The sequence below is a fragment of the Hypanus sabinus genome, chromosome 4 (genome assembly GCF_030144855.1).
Source record: "Hypanus sabinus isolate sHypSab1 chromosome 4, sHypSab1.hap1, whole genome shotgun sequence".
In the NCBI taxonomy this organism is placed as follows: domain Eukaryota; kingdom Metazoa; phylum Chordata; class Chondrichthyes; order Myliobatiformes; family Dasyatidae; genus Hypanus; species Hypanus sabinus.
In genome coordinates, this window is record NC_082709.1 from 38759041 (window position 1) to 38779343 (window position 20303).

General features: G+C 44.4%; 1 protein-coding gene across 3 annotated transcripts in view; it reads left to right on the forward strand.

Annotated features, from left to right (window-relative positions):
• pms1 (PMS1 homolog 1, mismatch repair system component) overlaps positions 1–20303 on the forward strand; it is a 141923-nt gene that overhangs the window by 41767 nt on the left and 79853 nt on the right. For all 3 annotated transcript variants that reach the window (XM_059966867.1, XM_059966866.1, XM_059966868.1), the window contains 2 exons: positions 8208–8390; positions 16517–16619. In XM_059966867.1, the coding sequence (XP_059822850.1) occupies positions 8208–8390; positions 16517–16619 (286 nt within the window). The remainder of the gene's footprint in view (positions 1–8207; positions 8391–16516; positions 16620–20303) is intronic.

The following is a 20303-nucleotide window of genomic DNA, read 5'->3' on the forward strand; positions in this document are numbered from 1 at the left end:
TAGAGACCTCTCAGATAGATTAGATACATGAAAGGACAGGCCGAAACGTCAACTATACTTTTTTCCATAGATGCTGCCTGGCCTGCTGAGTTCCTCCAGCTTTTTGTGTGCATTGCTCAGATTTCCAGAATCTGCATATTTTCTCTTGCAGTGATAGAAAGGGTGCGCATATATGGGAGGATTTGGAACTGAGGGTGCTTATTTTATATTTGCAGTGCTATTCAATGAAGAGCTGACATGCGTGAAATACATTTGCTAGAATTTCAGTCAGGCAGCAGAGCTCTACATTATGGAGAGTAGAACAAGGTAGACTGGCTAGGACTGCATGGACATGTCTTTAACTGGGTACAAAATATTTTTGAGAACATTGACATAATAAGGGATTTCTTTCTTTGAGGACAGGAGAGAAGGCAAGGGAGATAATGGATATTTATAATATCATCTACTTGGGGGCCAGGAAGCAAGTGGATGATATTTGTTTGATCATCAAATTAATTTCATGTAAGATTATTTTGGATTGTAGTTGAGGTCAGATATGAGGGAAAGATGCAAGTGAAGGACTTCGGACCAGGGAGGATTACTAGAAATTTGGATTGATGGGTGAAGTGAGGGGCAAAGACTAGACCAAATGGTCCCGATCTTAGTGACAGAGGTCCATGAGATTGGCATATATGATACTAATGAGAGTAGAAGGGTATAAGGAGATAAGTTAAAGTAAATGGTTACCTTTGCTTTCCATGATCATCACAGACGGAAAATTAAAAGCGTTTTTCAAATAAATTATAAACACGAGATTCTACAGATGTTGGATAAATTATTTTGGTTCTTTCAGTGTGCACTCTCAAATTAGTTCATGTATAGTCATGTGAAAGGTACATAAAATCATAGCCATAGAACACTACAGCTCAGAAACAGGCCCTTTGGCCCATCTAGTCCTTGCTAAGCTATTGTTTTACCTCCATCGACCTGCATCTGGACCATAGTCCTCCATATACCTCCCATCCAAATACCTGTCTATAAATTTCTCTGGAAACCCACATCTCCCTCTTCAGCTGGCAGCTCATTCTACACTCTCACCTCCCTCTGAGTAAAGAAGTTCCTCTTCATGTTTCCCTTAAACATTTCAAATTTCACCCTAAACCCATGACTTCTATTTCTAGTTTCACCCAACCTGTAAGGTCCTCAGTCAAGCATCTGCTACAAAACGTGATGAATTCACAATATTTTTTTATCAATGCAATTATGTCCATTAGGGAAAATATAACTACAGAAACTGGTAACCTCTGTAGCCAACTTCGTAAAATGACAGCACTACATTGTAACTTAAAAGTATTTCAAATTCAGAACTCAGCAAGATAGTAACAAAGAGTAAAATGTTTTCTTGCTATCTCAACCCTGTCATAGAATCATAGCATAGAAACAGCCCCTTCGGCTCATCTATTCCGTGCCAAGCCACTTAAACTGCTCACTCCCATCGACCTGCTCTGGCACTGTAGCCCTCCATACCCCTACTGTCCAAGTACTTTTCCAAAACACTCTTATACGTTGAAATCGAGTTTGCTTCCACAACTCATGCCAGCAGCTTATTTCACATTCTCATGACCCAGTGAGTGAGGAAGTCTCGCTTCATGTTCGCTTTAAACTTTTCACCTTTGTGGTGGTCCCTACCACACTCTTAAAGGATTCTTTTAATAGTGTTTTCAATTATGTTAGGAAATTTATTAACACATCCCTTGAAACTGGAGTTTTTCCTAGATGCCTTTAAAACTGCGGTTGTCAAAACCCTAGTTTAAAAAAAAAACAAACCTTGATAGGCCTATAGCTAACTACACACCTAAATGAATCTTCCCTTCCTGGGCATGATTCTTCAGTAAGTTTATTTTCAACCAATTCAATAACTTTTTGAATGAGTACAGTATTCTTGAAAAGTTTCAGTCAAGTTTTAGAGCAAACTACAAACACAGAGACGACCCTTGCCAAAATTGTCAGCAACCTTAGTCTCAGCACTGATGCCAACTGGGCCTCAGTTCTAATTCTCCTGGATCAAAGTGCTGCCTTTAACCAAAGTGTTCACCTAGGTGGCCTGGAGAACCGGCTGGTAGTGTCTTTAATTGGTTTTGCTTATATATATTATAAAGATTTCTTTTGCCTGTGTTGGAGACCAGGTTTCTCGGAGATACATTGTACCTTTTGATATTGCTCAGGATATTGTCTTGGACCCCTGCTCTTCTCCTAATACATGCTGTCCTTAGGAGACATCATTAGCAGGCATAACCCTGATTTCCATAGTTATGCAAATGTATATTTCATGTATCTTGGTTGAGCCTGATGATGATAACACCAATTCGTCTCTGATTTCGGGTATTACTGCAATAAATAAATGCATGACCAATAATTTCCTAAAACCTTGCCCCAAAACCAAAAGCGATGAACTTCTTGATAAACTTAGAAACTTGGCTTCCTTTATAAAGTCAGGGGTAACAAGCCTGGGTGTTATGCCTAATTCAGATGTGAATTTTAAATCCCGCATAAAGGCAGAGACCAGAGCAGTATTTCTACACTTAAGACATATTGCAAAAGTACGCCTGTCTGTGTCACATGATAATCATGCCTTTATATTGAATAAACTGGATTACTCCAATGTACTTTTTACTAGCCTTCCAAAGTAATCTATTGACAAACTTCAACTCATTCAGAATACTGCTTCTAGACTTTAAATCTAAACCAGGATGAGGGAGCATGTAACTCCTGTTTTGATTTTAAAGTTTTCTGTAGTTGTTTTTAAAGCTCTCAATAGTTTGGGACCAGATTACATTGCAGAATCGCTTCCTTTTATAATCCTGTTTGAGCTTTCAGGTCTTCTTCCAACAGTCTCTTAAAATTAAACAGTCTTCCTCAGAAGATAATTGGCAGGACAACTTTTTTGAACTATGCTCCTAAACTGGAATTCAATACCTAAAACTATAAAGGAAGATTTTAAACACCAGTGCAAAGCCTATTTATTTAACCTTGCTTTTAGCTAACATCTTATTATATTTTTATATTTTATTTTCATATTTGCGGTTTATCCCATTGTAAAGTATTTTGAACTACAGCATCTGTATGAAAAGTGCTCAATAACTAAATAATAATTATTATTTTATTAAATTCCATCTGCCTTCTTTCAGTCCATTTTCCTGCTGGTCCAGATCCCACAACATGCTTTGATAGCCTTCCTTACTGTCCACAGTGGTTCCAATGTTAGTGTCACAGAAACATAGGAAACCTACAGCACAATACAGGCCTTTCGGCCCACAAAGTTGTGCCAAACATGTCCTTAGAAATTACCTAGGCTTTACCCATAGCCCTCTATTTTTCTAAGCTCCATGTACCTATCCAGGACTCTATTAAAAGACCCTATCATATCTGCCTCCACCAGCGTCACTGGCAGCCCATTCCACACACTCACCACTCTCAATGTAGAAAAAAAAACTTACCCCTGACATCTCCTCTGTACCTACTTCCAAGCACCTTAAAACTATGCCCTCTCGTGCTAGCTATTCCAGCCCTGAGAAAAAGCCTCTGACTATCCACACTATCAACGCCTTCTATGCACGCTTTGAAAAGGAGAACACAACTACAGATGTGAAGATCTTTGATGCACCTGATGACCCTGTGATCTCTGTCTCAGAGGCCGATGTTAGGCTCTCTTTAAAGAGAGTGAACCCTCGCAAGGCAGAAGATCCTGATGGAGTACCTGATAAGGCTCTGAAAACCTGTGTTAACCAACTGGCGGGAGTATTCAAGGACATTTTTAACCTCTCAACTATGGGCAGAAGTTCCCACTTGCTTCAAAAAGGCAGCAATTATACCAGTGCCTGAGAAGAATAATGTGAGCTTCCTTAATGACCATTGCCCAATAGCACTTACATCTGCAGTAATGAAATGCTTTGAGAGGTTGGTCATGACTAGAATGAACTTCTGCCTCAGCAAGGACCTGGACCCATTGCAATTTGCCTATTGCCACAATAGGTCAACGGCAGATGCAATCGCAATGGCTTTTCACATGGCTTGTAAATTTAGTCGGCTCCATCTTGGGTACTAGCCTACAAAGTACCCAGGACAACTAAAAGGAGCGGTGTCACGTGGCTTTAGACCACCTGGACAACAAACACCCATCTCTGGATGCTGTTCATTGACTGTAGATCAGCATTTAATACCATCATTCCCTCAATCCTGATTGAGAAGTTACAGAGCGTGGGCCTCTGTACCTCCCTCTGCAATTGGATCCTCAACTTCCTAACTGGAAGACCATAGTCTGTGCAGATTGGTGATAACATCTCCTCACTGACAGTCAACACTGGTGCACCTCAGGGGTGTGTGCTTAGCCCACTGCTCTGCTCTCTATATACATATGACTGTATGGCTAGGCATAGCTCAAATTAAAATCTATACATTTACCGACAATACAATCATTGTTGGTAGAATCTCGGGTGGTGACGAGAGGGCTTACAGGAGTGAGATATGCCAACTAGTAGAGTGGTGCCACAGCAACAACCTGGCACTGAACATCAGAAAGACAAAAGAGCTGATTGAGGAAGGGTAAGACGAAGGTACACATACCAATCATCATAGAGGGATCAGAAGGGGAGAGAGTGAGCAGCTTCAATTTCTTGGGTGTCAAGATTTCTAAGGATCTGTCCTGGTCCCAACATATCGATGCAGTTAATAAGAAGGCAAGACAGTGGCTATACTTCATTAGGAATTTGAAGAGATTTGGCATGTCAACAAGTACACTCAAAAACTTCTATAGATGTACCGTGGAGAGCATACTGACAGGCTGAATCACTGTCTGGTATGGAAGGGCTACTACACAGGACCAAAAGAAGCTGCAGAGGATTGTAAATTTAGTCGGCTCCATCTTGGTTACTAGCCTACAAAGTACCCAGGATATCTTCAAGGAGCAGTGTCTCAGAAAGGCAACGTCCATTATTAAGGACTTCCAGCATCCAGGGCATGCCCTTTTCTCACTGTTACCATCAGGTAGGAGGTACAGAAACCTGAAGGAACACACTCAGTGATTCAGGAACAGCTTCTTCCCCTCTGCCATCCGATTCCTAAATGAACATTAAATCCTTGGACACTACCTCACTATAAAAATATATAGTATTTTTTTGCACAATTTTAAAATCTATTCAATATACATATACTGTAATTGATTTTGTTATTTATTATTGTTTTGTTTTTTTCTTCTGTATTATGTATTCATTGAACTGCTGCTGCTAAGTTAACAAATTTCATGTCACATGCCAGTGATAATAAACCTGATTCTGATTCATTTATCAGGAGTGCTGTGTACACGGGGTCCTTGGTATTATCAAAGATCCCGGGCATTCCCATGCAGCATCCTCTTTGACGTTCTACCATCAGACAGGAGGCTTTGATGCATAAAAATAAGAATGGTCAGGATGAGAAACAGTTTCCTCCCTCAGGCTATTTGGCTTCTGAACTTACTGCCACATCACATTCAAAGTATCATTGGTTTTCTGTATCTGATAATATTTAATTTATGCACTTTATTTATTTATTTATCTATTTATCTATCTATCTGTAGATTTCATGCATACCTTCATGCTATTAAGTGTTATGTGTGTGCTTTATACCCTGGTTGAGAGAAACATCTCGTTTGATGTATATATTTTAATGCCAATGAACTTGACATGCTGCTTTCCTGTTCCTTGTAGATGTGCTCACTGGTGGAGAGGGCCATATCCACTACTTTATGTAGTTTTTCTATTCAATGATATTGGGGTTTCCATACTAGGCAATGATGAGACCAGTCTGATACTCTACACTGTGCATCTATAGAAGTTTGTCAAAAGTTTTAGTTGACATGCCGAATCTTCGCAAACTTCTAAGAAAGTAGAGGTGCTGCCATGCCTATTTATAATGGCATTTACGTGCTGGACCCAGGACCCACTGAAATGATAACACAGATGAATTTAAAGTTACTGACCTTCTCCACCTGATGGACCTCCAGTTTCCTCCTCCTGTAATCAATAATCAGCTTTTTGCTTTTGTTGACATTGAGTGAGAGGTTCTTATTGTGGTACCATTCAGCCAGATTTTAGATCTCCCTCTTAACTTCTGATACGTCACTACCTTTGATTTGGCCAACAGCAATGGTATCATCAGCAAACATAACTATGGTAATGGAGCTATACCTGGCCTCACCATCATAAATATAAAGCGAGTAGAGCAGGGGGCGAAGCACACAGCCTTTTGGTGCACCTGGGCTGATGGTGATTGTGGAGGAGATGTTATTACTCTGAACTGACTGTGGTCTGCAAGTGAGGAAATTGAGGAAGTATTGAGGCCTAGGTGTTGGAGACTGTTGATTAGTTTTGAGGGGATAATAGTTTGAACGCTGTGAGCTGTAGTCAATGAAGAACATCCTGATGTATTCACCTTCCCTGTTCAGATGTTCCAGAGTTGAGTGAAGAGCCAATTAAAAGGTATCTCATGTTGATTTATTGTGATGGTAGGCAAGTTGAAGAGGATCCAAGTCGCTCCTCATATCGGAGTTGATATGTTTCATCACAATCTCTCAAAGTATTTCATCATAGTGGATGTAAGTGATACTGGACCATAGTTATAGGGGCAGGTTACCACATTCTTCTTGGACACTGCCATGATTGAAACCTGCTTGAAACAGGTGGGTACCTCAGACTGCTGAAGCAAGAGGTTAAAGATATCAGTAAGCACTCCAGCCCATTGATTAGCATGGGTCTTCACTACTCAGCCAGGTTCATCCTCTCAAACGATGCTCTTACTTCATCTTCAGAGACTGAAATCACAGGGTTTTCGGTTGCTATGGGAGTTTGTAAAGGTGCCTGCATGTTCTGTCAGTTAAAGCGTGCATAAAAGGCATTGAGCTAATCAGATTGGCCATGTATTTGTGTTGGGAGTATTGGCCTGAGAAAGGATGCTAATATCGATTCACTAACACTGCCTGTGGATTTGGAGCATTTGCAGTGGTGGCATTGATGGCATCTCTACAGTCCTTCGAGGTGCCTCATAAATGGTCCATGACCCAGAAGTGTCCAGGAGGGAGGGATTATTGTGGCCTAGAAGTTCTGGTCAGGGTTGTTCATCTTCAAATGCTTCATTCCTCTGATGGCCAAAGGCTCTGCAGTGGAGCTGGTGGTGAATTTCTTTGTTGCCAACTGCTGTTGTTGAGTAACAGCATTCCCAAGGTATGGGAAGTGATGCAATTTTTTGCGGGGTCTCATAGTCAATCTGTATTGCAGAGAGACAGTGTTTTGCAGCAGATGCAAATTGGAGTGGCATCTATTTTGTAGCTGTTACATGTAAAGGCCCTTCTCTCCTGGTCCTCACTGAACATGATGGCAAAGACCTGGAATTTTGTCTTTCAGGCATGTGTAATACTGCCTGCATTATGTAGGTCGGAGTGAATCTAGAGTTCCTTTTGTTTTGGACTGGAGGCAATAGTTCAAATAGTTTTCTGTTAATCTTGGAGATTAGCTCCATCCCTGTTGAGGTGAGATGCAGTTTTGCAGCAAGAAGGGTTGAGTAAAGTTTTGGGGTGATTATGCAATCTTGCATCACGGCCTCTGGTCAAAGATTAGATCTGTAATGGTCCCGTTGGTTAGGATCACGGCTTGCATACAACAGATGTAAGATGGTAACAAATTTCTGCAGGTATAGAAGGATGCTGTGCAGTTCCTTGTGACTCAAGGAGATTAAAATAGCCCATACTTAATGACAATGCTGCTTCTTGCATTCACTTGGAATTGTGTCCAGTGATGGTCACCTCCGTTGTGCCTCTGGACAAGGTTATTTGGGGACCAGTTGAGAAAGGCCTAGCAATGACTTCCCTGTGACAGACAGCAGGGAGTCTCCTCTTTAGTTAACGGTCGGATTTGACTCTTTTATTGAAAGATGGTGAATCTGAGGCCCTGGCAGGTAGTTCTCTTCTCATATGAGATAAAGCTATGGATTTGTGACACTGGTCCAGCAGCATTTTGCATTACAGTACAAACTTTTTGTTAGGAAAAAAACATCCCAACTGTTGGTCAAATGTTTGCTTGTAGGTACTTTTTTTTTTTAAAAAAAGGCTTATTTGATGGAGGCTATGTATGTGTTATAGATAATTTAAATTCTTATAAATGAATGTCACTAGTTATAGCCTTTTGCCTATGAAATAGGAGAACAATGGATTTGACAGGATCGAAGTGAGAGATAACGGTGATGGAATCAAAGCTGTCGATACCCCTGTCATGGGACTGAAGCATTACACATCTAAAATTACTCATCACGAGGACCTGGAGGCTCTAGAAACATATGGGTTTCGTGGTGAAGCTTTGGCTTCTATCTGTGCTGTGTCTGAGGTAAGAGACTCATATTATTCTAGCACTTTTAAGGCCACCATTGTGACTGTGGAACCACAGCAATCTAAAACATTACTTCCATTATGTAAAGCATTGCATTCTAGTCTGGAGAGTGAGAAAGGAATCAAGGTTGCTTTTAAATACAGTTTACAAGACATAGACCTGAGTGTGAAAAGAAAACCAGCTTCTTGGCATCCAGTTACAGAATTCCTAGTGAATTTGTCCATTATTCTTCTCAACCACGGGTTCCCAATCTGGGGTCCTTATACCCTTTAGTTAATGATAAGGCCCTGTGGCATAATAAAGGTTGGGAGCCCCTGTTCTAAATACTAGCTTGTGACAGAGCTACTCAGCCTGGGATTGTTACTTCCAAATCTTAGCCACATTTAGTTAACAGTCCTAAAAAATAAAATTTTAATTAAGGATAAAAAATGTTACCATAAATTCAGGACTTCAATCAAAGTATTGGAATTGTTTTATTATTGTCACCTGTACTGAGGTACAGTCGTCATCATTATTATGTGCTGTGTCATATGACATCATCATTACGTGCCATGTTGTATGACACCATCATTATGTGCTGTGTCGTATGGCATAGGCGATCAAGGTCTATGACGATGATTGTTCTTGGGGAAATTTTTTTACAGTAGTGGTTTGTCATTGCCTCCTTCTGGGCAATGTCTTTACAAGACAGGTGACCCCCGCCATTATCAATACTCCAGAGATTCTCTGCCTGGTGACAGTTGTCGCATTACCAGGAGTTGTGAGATGCACTAGTGTGGTGAACTATGTGCCTGTCGGGACACGCCCCTGCTGACTGCTCCTGTGGCTCCTCCCACAGGCCCCTGTATAAAGGAGACCTGCGGCCTGACGCTCGGCCTCAGTCTCCAGGACCTTGTATGATAGACACTCACTCCTGGTTCCTTCTTCCAGTCAATAAAAGCCGATATCTCGCCTACGTCTCAGTGTGAGTTATTGATGGTGCATCAATTTTATTGACTGGAAGTTTTAAAACATGGAACCCGTTTTGCGTCCGGACCGGTTGGATTTGGACCCTCAAGACCCTGACGCAGCTCTCGCTTTTGAACACTGGCTTGCATGCTTCCAATCGTACTTGGCGGAGCTTCGTGCGACTGAACCCGCCGTTATGCACAGAATCCTACTCTCGAGGGTCACCCCCAAAGTTTACTCCTTTATCCGGGACCTGCCGACCTACGAAGGGGCACTGGACGCCCTCAAACGACAGTACCTGCGGCCGGTGAACACCGTCTACGCAAGACATCGCTTAGCTACCCGGCAACAGCGGCCTGGCGAATCGTGCGCTGAGTTTCTCCGAGCACTACAGACACTCGTCCGAGCTTGTGACTGCAAGACGCTCACGGCAGAACAGCATGCGGAGCTGCTGGTGCGAGACGCCTTTGTGACGGGACTGAGGTCAGTGTACATGCGCCAGCGGCTGCTGGAGAACTCGGATCTTACCTTAAGCTCGGCGATAGAGAAGGCCAACGCTCTAGAAGCTGCGCGGCATAACGCCGACGCTGTCCAGTCGCGCGATTCCCCGCCGGTTTCGTGGACGCCTCAGACCCCGCCACCGCCGGCTCCCGGGAGCGAATTCGCCAACGCCGCCGCCAGTCGCCATTCCACGAGCTCCCCGACCCAGACCACGGCTGTGGCCCGTAAGAAACTCGGGCCTTGTTATTTCTGTGGCCAAAAGAAACATCCTCGACAACGCTGTCCAGCGCGAGAAGCGACCTGCTCCAGCTGCGGAAAGCGGGGCCATTTCGCCAAGGTCTGTAAGTCTCAACCTCGAGCGGAGTGCAGCGCTGCGGGTGAAACGTGGGGGCCGCCATCTTGCATGCCGGGATGTGGGCGGCCATCTTTGTCGACGTCAGCACGCCCCGCCCCCGATCCTCGGATGCTGACCGGGTACCCCAGATGTGAGCGGCCATCTTTGTCGGCGTCAGCATGCCCCGCCCCCGACCCTCCGATGCTGACCGGGTACCCCGACGGCGATCCAACTCTGGCCACTGTGACTCTCGACCAAAGCGCCCCACACCAGCTTGCAAGATCCATGATGGACATCCAGGTGGAGGGGCATTGGACTGGATGCCTGTTTGACACGGGCAGCACTGGGAGTTTTATTCACCCGGACACAGTGCAACGCTGCGGACTTGCAACGCGGCCGGTCAGTCGGAGGTTCCATTTGGCCTCTGGGTCGCAGTCCGCAGACATCCGGGCGGGTTGTGTAGCGACTTTGGTGGTGCAAGGCACAGTATATCAGGACTTTGAACTGCTGGTCATGCCTAATCTGTGTGCACCTGTGCTATTGGGGCTGGACTTCCAGAGCCATCTCGAAAGTGTGACTATGGTATACGACGGGCCCCTCCCACCACTCACTGTCAAGAATCCTCAGTTTTGTGGGACTTCTTCACATACCCCGCTACTGACCACACACACACACGGACACACACATCCCATCCAGAACCAGGCCAACAGCTGCGCTACCGACACTTGCAGCCTCTCCACTCTCAAGATCCCTTCCCCACCGCTGTTCGCCAACCTGACCCCCGACTGTAAACCTGTGGCAACCAAAAGCAGGAGGTACAGCGCGGGGGACCGGGCCTTCATTCGGTCGGAGGTGCAGCGGCTGCTCAGGGAGGGGATCATTGAGCCGAGCACAAGCCCTTGGAGGGCCCAGGTGGTTGTTGTTCGGACTGGGCAGAAAAATAGGATGGTGGTGGACTATAGTCAAACCATCAATAGGTTTACGCAGCTTGACGCATACCCCCTACCCCGCATCGCGGATATGGTCAACCAGATTGCTCAGTATAAGGTGTACTCGACCATAGATCTGAAATCCGCTTATCACCAGCTCCCCATCTGCCCAGAGGACCGCCCCTACACCGCCTTCGAGGCGGGCGGCCGGCTCTATCACTTCCTGCGCGTCCCTTTCGGTGTCACGAATGGTGTCTCTGTCTTCCAGAGGGAAATGGACCGGATGGTGGACCAGTACCAACTGCAGGCCACATTTCCCTATCTGGATAACATCACCATCTGTGGTCATGACAGGCCAGATCACGACGCCAACCTCCAACGGTTTCTCCAAGTGGCCGCAGCTCTGAACCTTACTTATAACAGGGACAAGTGTGTTTTTGGTACCACCCGCCTTGCTATACTTGGGTATGTCGTGGAAAACGGGGTTATTGGGCCTGATCCCGAACGTATGCGCCCCCTGTTAGAGCTCCCTCTTCCCACCACTCTCAAGGCCCTCAGACGGTGCCTGGGGTTTTTTTCCTATTACGCCCAATGGGTCCCCCATTACGCAGACAAGGCTCGCCCCCTGGTCAAGTCTACCTCGTTTCCCCTCTCTGCTGAGGCCTGCGCGGCCTTCAACTGCATTAAAGCGGACATTGCCAAAGCTACGATGCATGCAGTGGACGAGACCGCTCCCTTCCAAGTGGAGTGTGATGCCTCCGATTTCGCTCTGGCTGCTACCCTTAATCAGGAAGGCAGACCAGTAGCATTCTTTTCTCGCACCCTCCAAGGCTCTGAAATTCGGCACTCCGCGGTGGAGAAAGAAGCCCAGGCCATAGTGGAGGCTGTTAGGCACTGGAGGCACTATCTTGCTGGCAAAAGATTCACTGTGCTGACCGACCAGCGCTCGGTTGCGTTCCTGTTCAGCAACCAACAGCGGGGCAAGATCAAAAATGATAAGATTTTGCGGTGGAGGATAGAACTCTCCACCTACACCTATGATATCCTGTACCGGCCTGGCAGACTCAATGAGCCCCCTGATGCCCTATCCCGGGGAACATGTGCTAGCACACAGCTCGACCAGCTGTACGCCCTTCATGCACAACTTTGCCATCCGGGGGTCACCCGATTTTACCATTTTGTGAAAGCTCGGAACCTGCCGTACTCCCTGGAGGACATCAGGACGATGACCAGGGACTGCCAAATTTGTGCCGAGTGCAAACCGCACTTCTACTGTCCTGACACGGCACAACTTGTCAAGGCCACCCGCCCTTTTGAACGCCTGAGTGTTGACTTTAAGGGCCCCCTTCCCTCCACTGACCGCAATGTCTATTTTCTCAGTGTTATTGACGAGTTCTCACGGTTCCCCTTTGCCATCCCCTGCCCCGACACCACTGCCACGTCCGTCATAAAAGCCCTGCGCCAGCTCTTCACTCTGTTCGGGTATCCCTGCTATATCCACAGTGATAGAGGGTCCTCCTTTATGAGTGAGGAGCTGCGCCAGTACTTGCTAGCTAGGGGCATTGCTACCAGTCGGACCACGAGTTATAATCCCCGGGGTAATGGCCAGGTAGAGCGGGAGAATGCCACAGTGTGGAAGGCCACACTTTTAGCCCTTAAGTCCAAAGGGTTGCCGGTCTCTCGATGGCAGGAGGTCCTCCCTGAGGCACTGCACTCTATCCGCTCTCTGTTATGTACGTCCACCAATGCCACCCCTCACGAACGCCTATTCTCTTTTCCCAGGAAGTCTGTCACTGGGACCACCCTACCAGTTTGGCTGACGTCCCCGGGGCCAGTGCTGCTCCGGAAACATGTGAGGAGCAATAAATACTCCCCGCTGGTGGAGAGGGTTCACCTTCTCCATGCGAACCCCCAGTATGCTTACGTGGTCTTACCTGATGGGCGGGAGGATACGGTCTCCATCCGCGACCTGGCACCCGCAGGTGCAGCAGACCACTACCCTGAAGGCTCTCCGGTAACTGTGAACCCTGCACCAGAGGTGACACCGTACGCACCAGGCCCTACACAGACTCCTCACGACACTTGTATACCGGGCGTTTCGTACGCGTTTATACCAGGCGCCTCGCACATGCATGAGGGATCACCGGCGCCTAGTGGGCAAGAACACGCGCAACCCCCGTCCCCTGTGCAATCGCCAATGTTGCCGGCACCTATGGGGTCACAGCCGGTGCTACGTAGATCGCAGCGACAGATTCGACCGCCTGATCGGCTTGACTTGTAAGAACCTTCGCTACATGAGGACTTTTTCAAACGAAGGGGGGGTGAATGTGGTGAACTATGTGCCTGTCGGGACACGCCCCTGCTGACTGCTCCTGTGGCTCCTCCCACAGGCCCCTGTATAAAGGAGACCTGCGGCCTGACGCTCGGCCTCAGTCTCCAGGACCTTGTATGATAGACACTCACTCCTGGTTCCTTCTTCCAGTCAATAAAAGCCGATATCTCGCCTACGTCTCAGTGTGAGTTATTGATGGTGCATCAACTAGCTGATCACACGGCCATCCACCATCTGCTCCCATAGCTTCACGTGACGCTGAGCTGGGGAGAGGAGGCTAAGCAGGTGCTGCAGCTTGCCTAAAGGTGACCTGCTGGCTAGTAGAGGGAAGGAGCACCTTACACTTCCTCTAATAAACATGTATCTTTACCCTGCTACTCAGAGATACAGCAGAAAACTGAACTTTGCAAGCCATCATCCAGATCATTTCAAAGAATGAGTACGTCAAGGTAGTATAAGGGAAAGTAATAGCATAATAACAGAATATAGTTTTACAGGTACAGAGAAAGTAAAGTACAGTGGGGTACTAGGGCCATAACAAACTAGACTGTGAGCTTAAAAGTTCATCTTTAAAGTACAAGTGGTCCTCACAGAAGTTTTATAACAGTGGGATAGGAGTTGTCCTTGAGCCTTGAAAGGGGAATATCTGGGGAGGGAGAGGTCTTTGATTATGTCAATAGCTTTACCAACAGATTCCATGAAGGGCAGGTGGTCGAGCAACATTTTCCTGAGATGTTTGACACGTACAGCCAATGGACACATCACTTTCCCATTTCCATGTTAGCAGCTTTAGTGACATGAATCTTGGAAATTTTGCAAAAAGTAAAGAAGCAATTGTGTCACAACTTCTTTGGATTTTCACATTATTTTTGAATCACCATTATTTCAGGAGTATTTGACATTTTTCTGGATGTTTTCTAAGATTATACTCCAATCCAATTGCTCTAATCTGCGATTAGAATGTCATTTGCAGATATTATTTGGAAGGTGTAGCTAACTTTCAACAGAATGCATTTTCTTGAGAAGGTAGGTGATATAGAGCCAAGTAAATTGCATTTGCACAGTGCCTTTTGTTACGTACTCCGTAACTGGGTTGTCAATCCAGCAGAAATGGAGCACTCGTTAGAGTCTGTAATTACTAGAAACTAATAAAGTTTATTAGTAAATTAAGTAATACAGTACACTAGATGCAAGGATATAAATGTAACAGGTTAGCAATGATAATATACACATATACACAGAAATATGGGAATAGGAATCAGCCAAGCTCTATCGAAGTCCAGGGGTAAATGATCATTCTTCAAGTGAAGCACAGTTCAGTTCAGTTTAGCGTAGTTTGAGGTAGTTGTTGTGGTACCATAGCAGAGGGAGTGAGAGATAAAGCTGAAATTTCAGGCAAACCCGTTGTCTTCTTGTCCCATTGTGGTCACCGACTGTGACCCTTCTGTTCCAGATGCAACCGTTGTCCTGTTGTGGTCACCGACTGTGACCTACCATTCTAGATGCGACCGTTCTTCCATGGTGAACCCGTCACCCAGCCAAGGGTGGACACACAACAGGTCCCCACCGGTCGGACCTTTACACCCTGTGAGCCTCTGACCGAGTCCCGCGAATCAGTCTTCCAAACTCCCACCAACTTGTGGGGGCACAATGCTCTCTTCAGGGTCTCGTGGCGTGTCTCCCTGTGTCTTAGCAAACCCGCTATTTTATCCCCCTCGATGGGGTATCACCTGTCCATCAAAGTTTACCACTTCCTTTTGTCTCAGCAGGAGTATTAGCGAACAGTTCATGTTCAAAGCAAAATGTCCGTGGCAGTATCACTGCAGACGCCAAAATACTGAATTATGTGTCTCTCTCTCATTGGCATTTTGAATGGCTCTCCCTTTTCTCTCTCTTATTAGCAGCATCCGTTCTGCTGCTCTGCTTGGCTTCACACATAACACTTTCAATGTCTCTGGTCAAAAAAGGTGCTTTGCAGGCCAAGGATGTAGCTCTTAGTGTAGCCCCCTTTGTGAAAACTTGACAGTGAGTTTGTGTGCAGTGAGCATCTGCAAACTGCAGCCTGGTAATTAGCATTTAATCTGGTGATGTTAGTTTGCCATGAATCTTGTCCAGGGTACAAGTGATAAACCTCACTTCTCTTCAAAGTCACATCACAGGATCTTTCATAATCACTTGAGAGGGTAAATGGGGCTTTCTGTTTTGTGACTCTCTCTTAGTGTTGCATAGGGATCTGAACTTAAAACCTTTGGAACTGGGGAAGAATCTCACCAATTGAACCTCTGCTGACCCTGTGAAAATAGCAACCTTTTGGCATGTGGAACCTTTTGCAAGTATGTTCAAATGACTGACGGTTTTGTGTATGTTCTCTGTAATTGGGGAGCAACTGTTGTCATTTGAGAGCTCATAGCAATTTACAGCAATATTTTTGAAGTATTGGGGAGCTTAAAATAATTGGAGACTGGTCAAAGTTGCTAAGAGATAAAAAAAAATTTGTGTTGTGGATATTTCTATCCATTCCTCTGTCTGGTTTTCTATATATAGCATGCATGTACAGATGCTGACACCACAAAGTGGTGTATCACATGTGTACTCGAGCTGCGTACAACTTGACAGACTTTAAAAGAGTTTTTTTGAAGAAGAAACTAAAAAGGTGGATGATGATAGGGCAGGAGATGTTGTCAATTTGGACCATAACGAGGCCTTCAAGGTCCCAAATGTCAGGCTGGTTGGGAAGATTGGATGCCCGTGGATTCAAGGAGAGCTAATTCATTCTTGGTTCAGTGGTAGGAAGCAGAGCATGGCAATTGAAGGTTGCTTCTTGGGATGATGGAGGCCAGTGACCAGTGCTGTGCTGCAGGGAGTGGTGTAGGACCCTGGTTAATTTTGCTTTCTGAATCCCAGAAAAGTATATAAACTGCTAATCCTATCCTGAGGTTAATTTCAGTGCATCATCCCAGCATTGTTATAATTTATACAACAAAGTTTACATTTAAGCATTGAGTCATTCCACATTGTCATCTGTACATCTGTAAACATTTCACTCTATTAAATGCCTTTTGGATCCACTTTTACACAGGTTATTATCACCACTAAGACCACTGTTGATGAAGTGAGCACGCAGTATACTTTGGACAGTGCCGGACATATCATTTCACAGAAGCCTTCTCACATGGGACAAGGTATTCTAAGTTCTACTGATGTATATGCCTGTGTTCATGGCTAGGTAAGGAAGATCTAAGATCTCTAATAGATCTCCAAACCTCATGTCATTAAAATTCAAGTTGGAGGAAAATATTAAGAGGTAAAACTAACAGATAAAGATATCCAGAGAACTTTCAACAAACTAAGTCAAGTTTGTAATTAGAGCGTACAGTGGAAGTTGGATTTATGATCAGATTTCAGAACTCTTGACGATAATATTGAGAACTAATTTCACCTGAAGCCAGAGATTCAGTTTTATATTAACTTTCTTTAAGCAGACATTTAAAAAAAATTCAGAAATAATACCACCTGGTTCAAAAACAGTTAATACACCCCAACCATCAGGCTCAAGAATCTGTGGGGATAACTTCACTTGTCCCATCACTGAACTGTTCTCACAACTTATGGATTCTTTTTCAAGGACTCTTCATCTCGCGTTCTCAATATTTATTGTTTATTTATTTATTATTTTGTATTTGCAGTTTGTTATCTTTTGCACATTGGTTGATTGTCTTCCCTTTTGGGTGTGGTTTTTCTCCATGAATCTATTATGGTTCTTGGATTTACTGTGCATGTTCGCAAGAAAACAAATCCCGGGGTTGTATGTGGTGACATATAAGTACTTTGATAATAAATTGTCTTTGAACTTTGAGCAACTCTGATAGCCTCAAATGACTTCCAAAGGGCACTTAAGTATACAAAAATAATCTGATCAACTTGCACATGATGACTTACGGGAAGAGCTCCCATGATCTTATTTTAAATGGTGACATTGAATTTTTTGCATCTTCGAGAGACCTGTCTCTCCTGAATGCAGCATTCTACCACTAGATACCAGCGGAAATTATATATTTGTGGCTCTGGAATATAACACTCTTCTGACCTATTTTGCCAGGCTGATCCAGTACTGGCTTAAATATCATCATCACTATGTCAAGTCAAGTCCACTTTTATTGTCATTTCGACCATAACTGCTTGTACAGTGCATAGTAAAAATGAGACAATGTTTTTCAGGACCATGGTTTACATGACACAGTACAAAAAACTAGACTGAACTACGTAATAAAAAAACACAGAGTAAGCTATACTAGACTACAGACCTACACTGGACTGCATAAAGTGCACAAATACAAATACAATAAATAATAAACAGGACAGTAGGGCAAGGTGTCAGTCCAGGCTTCGGGTATGGAGGAGTCTGATAGCTTGGGGGAGGAAACTGTTATATAGTCTGGTCGTAAGCGCCTGAATGCTTCGGAGCCTTTTCCCAGACGGCAGGAGGGAGAAGAGATTGTATGAGGGGTGCGTGGGGTCCTTCATAATGCTGTCCTTTGCGGATGCAGCGTGTAGTCTAAATGTGCTGTGTCGTGGCATGGGCGATCATGGTCTCCCATCTGATGACTGATTGTTCTTGGCAGATTTCTACAGAAGTGGTTTGCCATTGCCTTCTTCTGGACAGTGTCTTTACAAGATGGGTGACCCTAGCCATCATCAATACTCTTCGGAGATTTTCTGGCATCAGTAGCTGCATAACCTGGACGTGATATGCAGCAGTTGCTCATACAATCATCCTCCACCTGCTCCCATGGTTTCATGTGACTGATTGGGGGACCAAGCAAGTGCTAGACCTTGCCCGTGGGTGAGCGGCAAGCAAGCAGAGGGAAGGAATGCCTTACACCTCCTTTGGTAGAGAAGTATCTCCACCCTGCCACCCAGACACAAATATAAAAGAGAATAACTATTTTAAAGGTATTGAAAGATGACATGGCAGTCGTACGCACAGGAATTTAGTAGCTAAATTATAATAGACTTTACAGGCTAATTACTGTTCAGTGTGAGTGTGTTTGCTCTTTTGGATGCTGAACCCTGGAATTTTTAAACATTCCTGTTTGGTCTTACGTTGCTGCTTTCATTTTCTGTGGTGCTTGGTTGAAAATCATCAATCTGTTTCAGCCATGTTGCCACTTCCCATTTTGATCACTAGATGGAGTCTCCCAAAATCTAGAACAGTAGTTCCCAAATTAGGCAATGGCTCCCCTACCCACCCCCCCAGATGGTTGGAGTTTCTAAGGAGAAGGCAGGGGTGATCAATAGCAAGGAGGGGTGGCTGAGGGATTACAGGCTTAATTTAAGGAATTACTTGCTGTAAGCATTTGATCCTCAGAGCCTCATAACTGTTTACAGTGATCACGTAATTATATCACCTCTTGCTAACCCACTACAGTGTTAGCTGGTATGATTCCCATACTTCAATCGTGCAGTGACACAGTTCCTGTGAACTAGGGTATGGCGCTCAGTGGGGTAAAGTTCAGAGTCTGCCCTGTCGAGTCATCTTGATCACATTTCTCTAGCCCACAGCCCAAATGAGATAATCACTACCCCACACTATGTACCGTCAGGCAGAGAGTCAGGTTTTGCCTCAGATGATGATGTAATAACTTATCCCTTTTATTGATTACAGGGTGTGAGATTGGACTTAAACAGTAGGCGATTTACTGTGGGTGTTAATCCATAACAGAAATAGCAGAAGCAGAGCAGATAAAAAAAGGAATGTAGACATTATGGTGTGGATTATCTGATATATGGATTTATACCAGCACCAAACAACCAACAGCAGCCAATGTGTTTGTTATGTGAACCAGTTCCTTTTCAAATGAGGCAATGAAAGCATTCAGGTTCCTTGAACATTTGAAGAGAATACACTCTGGAAAAGCAAACAAGAACTTGGCTTATTTTCAGTCACTTTGTGAAAACTTTCAGAAATGGAAAACACTTCAAAAGATGCTTGCCATCACTTCCAAACAAAACAGTGCTGGTTTCTGTGCTTCATACATTTCCTTGTTCATTGCTTTACCTGTAAAGCCCCATACAATTAGTGAAATACTGATTCTGCCAGCAGTAAAGGAGGTTCTGAGTATGGTTTTGCATAAGTCACCAGGCTAAATAACTCAAGTGATTCTGCTCAGCAACAACTCTGTTCAAAGACAAATAAGGTCTGAGAATGTGGAAGATACATTTTGCAACATACTTGAAACAACAGAATTTGCTTTGCAATTGGATGAATCATTTTTCCAAGCAGTGGATCTTTGCTTTTTGTTTATGTTCACTTCATAAAAGATGAAAGCATGGTTTGAGAGTGGTTATTTGCAAGGGGACTAGAAACAGATTTGAAGGGGGAGTCAATATTTCAGATTGTTGTGCAATTTTTCAAAGAGAAGGACATTTTGCTCACCAACGTTTTTGCTTGTTCAATAGATGGGACACCATCAATGACAGGACGTCACTGTGAGGTGATTGAGTTTCTTGGGGAAAAACAAGTTGTGTCTATTTACCATTCACTGTCTAATTCACAGACAACATCTTGTTGCAAAAAACCCAAGTGATCAGCTACACAGATCATTACATACTGTTATCAGAGCGGTTAAAAAAAAGTCAAGTCCCACGTTCTCAATTCTTGACTATTTCAAAAATTTTGTATTGAGAATAATGAGCAGTTTGAATGCTTGTTGCACACCAAAGTTCTCAAATGGGAGCTATTATTATGTATTGCATTGTACTACTGTCACAATAACAACAAATTTCATGATGTGCCGGTGATATTAAAGCTGATTCTGATTCTCTGTAGTGGTTTACTGCAAGTACAACCTTTCCCAAAGTGGCAC